Source organism: Papio anubis, chromosome 14 (assembly GCF_008728515.1).
Source record: "Papio anubis isolate 15944 chromosome 14, Panubis1.0, whole genome shotgun sequence".
In the NCBI taxonomy this organism is placed as follows: Eukaryota; Metazoa; Chordata; class Mammalia; order Primates; family Cercopithecidae; genus Papio; species Papio anubis.
The window spans coordinates 105,895,754-105,901,753 of NC_044989.1; the positions used below are offsets into that span (position 1 = coordinate 105,895,754).

Consider the following 6,000-nt stretch of genomic DNA (forward strand, 5'->3'; position numbering starts at 1 on the left):
CAACGAAAATAAAGTTGTATCACCAAAAAGTCTATACCTAAATGAAATGAAAACAAATTTCTTAGTTATTTTGAAGAAAAAGGATCTACAAAGGGAACCAGTGTCTCAGTCCTGCTCTAATGACATTGTGGTGAACATGGATGTCAATGGTCAGCATCACCCTGGTAAAGGAGACACTGTAAAGGTGTCCTAGGGTGCTCTGAAAACAAACAAGAAAAAAAAACAGTAATAAAAAGCCATGATTTTTTTGTTTTTTGAGATGGAGTCTTGCTCTGTCGCCAGACTAGAGTGCAGTGGCGCGATCTCGGCTCACTGCAACCTCTGCCTCCTGGGTTCAGGTGATTCTCCTGTCTCAGCCTCCTGAGTAGCTGGGATTACAGATGCCCACCGCCCACCACCATGCCTGGCTTTTTTTTTTTTTTTTTTTTTTTTTCAGTAGAGACGGGGTTTCACCATGTTGGCCAGGCTGGTTTTGAACGCCTGACCTCATGATCCACCCACCTTGGCCTCACACCTGCTGGGATTACAGATGTGAGCCACTGTGCCCAGCCAAAGCCATGATTACTTGTAGCTTCAACTGGACTGCACTGCTAAGGGCAGCACAAAATTCATACTGAAAAGTAAAGTCAAACTTTCCACTTAAGACAAAGACACATGCTTGCATCCTCTTCTAGTTGATAAAAGTTTATAAATATGACTGAAGCTTTCTCTGATATCCAGCTTAGGGCCCTCAATCAACTTATCAGTTTTCATTTCTCAGCTACAGAAGGTCTAAACTCAGAACATTACCTGATAAGAAGGAGTCAGAAAGAGGGAAGGATTCTAATTAACTGATACTTCCTTTCATTGAGGTGGACCAGGTTAATCAAGGTTTCAGCTTGTTCTGAAGGAGAAGCAGAATCTGACAGTATAATAATTACTTTTCCACTATCTTCCTACTGAGAATACATTCCTGAAATCAGAATTATTAGATCAAAGGGTTTAAACATTTCATAGCATATAGCAACTTAAACTGTACCAGCAGTGAATGAGGACTCCAAATTTCCCTCCTCACTAATGGAAAACAGTTGAATTACTGAACCTGCTGCTGTTTTACAGTAGCATCGAGATTGCTTCACTTGTCTTTTTTGATTACCAGCAAGGCTGAATCATGCCTTACACACTAGTCTGCTATTTGTATCACAGTCTGTGTGACCTGCCTGCTTGTACACTTGGTTCATTTCTCTCTTAGAGGCATGATGTCTTCCTTGTATTTTTGTTTTGTTTTTCAAGGATCTCTCTCTGTTGCCCAGACTGGAGTGTAGTGGTACGATCGTATCTTAGCTCACTATAACCTCAAACTCCTGGGCTCAAGTGATCTTCCCACTTCAACCTCCTGAAGTGCTGGGATCACACGCGTGAGCCACCATGCCCAGCTCTCTGTATTTTTGAATGAACATTTCTGCCTTGGAGGCATTGCCCAAATCGTGCTGTCTTCGGCTGTAGACATCAACCACTCCCCTCCCGCATGCTGGGCACCTAGAGAACAGGCAGAGCATCTGACCTCTGCATCTGCCTCTTTTCCGGAGAGCGCTGTCAGCAGACTCCACATGCTCTGCTTCAACTTCTTCATGTCCATCTTTTTGGCAGTCTTGGCATAGTGAATTTCAATTTTATTTACCTGAAATAGGTATATGACAGAGTAAAACTAAGCAGAATAAAGAAACTTTTACCATTAACCCATTGTAAAAACAAAGGTCTGGAATTCAACTAAAGAAGGAATCCAATTTCAACCAAGGAGCTACAGAAATCTCTGGGTTTTTTTTGTTGTTGTTGGTTTTTGTTTTGTTTTGTTTTTGTTTTTTTCTGAGATGGAGTTTTGCTCTTGTCACCCAGGCTGGATTGCAGTGGTGCAATCTCAGCTCACTGCAACCTCCGCCTCCTGGGTTCAAGTGATTCTCCAGCCTCAGCCCAGTCCACACGTCCACTCACTCTGTGCTTTAGTAGAGATTTGTGTTTCACTGGCTTCTCTTGGCTATGCTGGTCTCAAACTTTTTTTTTGGATTTAAGTCTCAAATCCTTGTTGCCCAAGTTTTCCTCCTCTCATTAAATAATGTCACAAATGCCTTTTTCTGCAACGGCATGATCTCAGCTCACTGTAAACCTCTGCCTGGTTCAAATGACCTCCTGCCTCAGTCTCCAGAGTAGCTGGGATTACAGGCACCTGCCACCACACCCAGCTAATTTTGTATTTTATTAGAGACGGGCTCTACCAAGGTTGGCCAGGCTGGTCTCGAACTCCTGACCTCGTGATCTGCCCGCCTTGGCCTCCCCAAGTGCTGGGATTACAGGCGTGAGCCACTGCACCCGGCCCAGAGCTCTCTTTGGACACTAAACAGATCCCCTCATATCAAATCTAATTTCTTTACGATCAACTGCAGTCTACATTAAGGCTAACTGGAATTCCAGAGTGTAAAAGAGATAAGTGAATCAAATACTAAGGCAAGCATAAAGCCTTCCAGCTGGTACAGAAGAGATAAATGTTTAATGCATGATAATTTAATACAAACTGAATTGGGCCAAGATTTTTCAGAGCCACACAGCTAGCTAGCCTTGCTGAATTAGCATATAAATTTATATTCTCTGCCTGCAGCCTTCATTCATATGCCTTATTTGGGTGACCAGTTCCTCCCCAGTTGTCTTTTCAAGGTCTTTGGAGAGATGGTCAGTTCCACACAACCTAATTAGCATCAGCTCACTCTCACAACCTATTAAAACTCGGAACAACAGGTTAAAATTGAGAAGAAAACAAGCTCAGACTGACACGACTCTCATGTAAGAGGCAATTACACAGACTTCAGGCAAACAATGTAATTCTCTGCTGTTTCATCCGTACCTTCTGAGGCTCGGCTACCAGGTTTGACTCCCCATATGTTGTGATGTCTAATCCTTGGGCTTCCGGAGTGTCGCCATTCTGTTGTGCTGTCTTAGGTGGATGGCAAGGATAAGGTGAGAGGTCAGAGTTCCCAACTGGTCCCACGAATAAGTCATCAGAATCTTCATCATCACTGTCGGCAGCCTGGGCAAGAAACAGCTCTTTGAGTTTGGTGGAAGCTGCCAGAGGAGCTTAGAAACACCCCTCAATTAGACTCCGTGTTTACGAAGCAAGAAGAGACCACCTGATAGCTCACTGAGTGAGTTACACTGTGATGAACTTCTAGGTGCCTCTAATTGTCATCCTGTTTTACATAAACCCCTATTAGAGAGGTGTCTGTTATCAACCTAAGACCCTTTGAGCAGGAGTTAAAAGAAATTCAATCATCATAATTGCCACTATGTCCCCCCTTCAGCTTCTAACTGATTTAGGATTTCATTTTACAGAAAACATTCCTCAAATACCAGAGATATGGCCTGCACGTATCACCCAAGGAAAGCACAGGAGATTGCTGGGGCCATCTGGTCAGTAGCAGGGGTACCACCCAGAAACCAGTGAGAAAGTCATTTTCGGGATCACATCCAGAGTGAATGTATCAGTATCTAGGGGCAGGGGTGGGGCTGGGGGACACAGGTCAGGAGTCAGTCTTTAAATAGGCTCCCTGGGTGATCTGTATATAAGTTAAAGTTTGAGAAGCACTGGTCAAAAGGTCAGTCTGGATTTTCACTAAAATATAACAGCCTAACTCTCTTCCAAGTAAGAATATAAGGTGAATAAATTTTTTTTCCAGTTCTTTTCTCCCTTTCCACATACAGGGGCACAGATGAAGCCTATTTTTCCAGTTTCTGCTACCTGTATCAGCCATCTCATCAGTAGACTCAGAGAAGGGATATGGACATTCTTTTTTTTTTTTTTAGACGGAGTCTCGCGCTGTCGCCCGGGCTGGAGTGCAGTGGCCGGATCTCAGCTCACTGCAAGCTCCATCCCGGGTTTCGCACCATTCTCCTGCCTCAGCCTCCCGAGTAGCTGGGACCACAGGCGCCGCCACCTCGCCCGGCTAGTTTTTTGTATTTTTTAGTAGAGACGGGGTTTCACTGTGTTAGCCAGGATGGTCTCAATCTCCTGACCTCATGATCCGCCCGTCTCGGCCTCCCAAAGTGCTGGGATTACAGGCTTGAGCCACCGCGCCCGGCCAACATTCTTTAGTCTAAACCATGACCTAAAGATCGGGGATGGCTTGTACAAGTTCACAACAAGCTTGCAATATGAGAACTACATTCAGAGCTAGAAACCTGGTCATTGGAGATACACCCCGAAGACTTATTTTTTGCCACACCAGATCACACCACCTTCACATGCCTATGTGTTTTGTCTACCTGGCCAAAATACTAGCTCGTAAGAGGACAAAGTGTTTATATTCCTTTGAAATCCCACAACAGCCAATATTAGTACTTTGTAGCAGAGGCTAAACACTCATTCACATGCTGATGCATTCACTCCAGTGTGGCCATTTGCTTCCTGCATGTAGGATGTGAGGTAGGGCAGGCCGAGGGTGAGGCTGTTTCCTCGACTCTGCTCAGCTCCCAGCACTGGGTGGACAGCAGACCCTTCACCCAGAAAACCTCTATTGGATTCAAAATTTCCAACAGTCTCCCGCCATATAAAGTGGGGACATGGGAAGCAGAGAAAAATGACCCCCTGGCTTAGAAGGGAGGACACAGCCCCTTTCCCCCTTCACCTGTAATCCAGGGCAGAAGTTGGAGGTGTCGTTAGGGTTGTTGTAATCATAGTCTTCAATTTCTTCATAATGCTCAGTCTCTGCCCTTCGGCCCTGGGCCATCTTAAGTAACTAAAGGAAAGAATAAATGCAGAAAGCAATTTTTAAAAAAGCTACTGAACAAGTTAGAGAAGTAAATCTTAATTCTTATGCCCAGTCTCCTCCTAGAATTATACAATTTTAGCGTCAGAAGGGCCCTCCCAAGTCATCCAAGTCTAACAGACTTTCCACTGCACAGTGCAAACCTGGAGTAGCAGGGCTCGGCGTCTCTACCAGTCCCAAACAAACCAGAGCAGCTCTACTTCTGTGGGACTGGCGCTTAGGCCTTCTGCACAGTGTTACTTGAAAAAGAGTTCCTTCACTAGAAACAAAAGTTGGAAAATCTACCCTCCGGCTTTCTGAAAGTCAACTTGGTGCACTTGAACAATTTTGATAGAAAACCCATTACCTTGGATCATGAGTAAGGCAACCTCACTATATAAAGCAATTGGTGAGTAAATCCACAACTTCAACAAGAAAGCAAAGGAATTAGTCGGGCACGGTGGCTCACACCTATAATCCTAGCACTTTGGGAGGCTGAGGCAGGTGGATCACCTGAGGTCAGAAGTTCCAGACTAGCCTGGCCAACATGGTGAAACCCCATCCCTACTAAAAATACAAAAAATTCACCAGGCATGGTGGCAGACACCTGTAATCCCAGTTACTTGGGAGGCTGAGGCAGGAGAACCGCTTGAACCCGGGAGAGGTTGCAGTGAGACAAGATCGCACCACTGCACTCTAGCCTGGGGCAACAAGAGCGAAATTCTGTCTCTCAATAAATAAATAAATAAATAAATGGAGAAAGCAAAGGAAACAAAAAACAACTAAAAAATTGTTGAAACTTCACCAAAAAACTATACCCACTGCCCCACTAAATTTCAGCATGGAGGCTTCAGTTTCCAGCATTTTTGCCAGGTAAAATATTTCCGAGTGTTTACTGTGTGTCCATCATACAAGCCTTTCCTTTTAGCTTTCTTTGCCATATCTATCTGATTTCCTGGCAACACCCCCTGGCTAACACAACCCTCCTCACACTCCCCCCGTCCTCAAAGGCACTGCCTAACGTCACACCCTAACACAACCCTCCTCACACTCCCCCCTTCCTCAAAGGCACTGCCTAATGTCACACCCTAACACAACCCTCCTCACACTCCCCCTTCCTCAAAGGCACTGCCTAACGTCACACCCTAACACAACCCTCCTCACACTCCCCCTTCCTCAAAGGCACTGCCTAACGTCACACTCTAACACAACCCTCCTCACACTCCCC

General features: G+C 45.0%; 1 protein-coding gene across 1 annotated transcript in view; it reads right to left on the bottom strand.

The window, feature by feature from the left end:
* NCAPH (non-SMC condensin I complex subunit H) overlaps window positions 1–6,000 on the bottom strand; it is a 36,014-nt gene that overhangs the window by 4,937 nt on the left and 25,077 nt on the right. The window contains exons 12-14 of the mRNA XM_031655509.1: window positions 4,653–4,763; window positions 2,876–3,058; window positions 1,544–1,660 (exon numbers count right to left, since the gene is read on the bottom strand). Of these exons, the coding sequence (XP_031511369.1) occupies window positions 1,544–1,660; window positions 2,876–3,058; window positions 4,653–4,763 (411 nt within the window). The remainder of the gene's footprint in view (window positions 1–1,543; window positions 1,661–2,875; window positions 3,059–4,652; window positions 4,764–6,000) is intronic.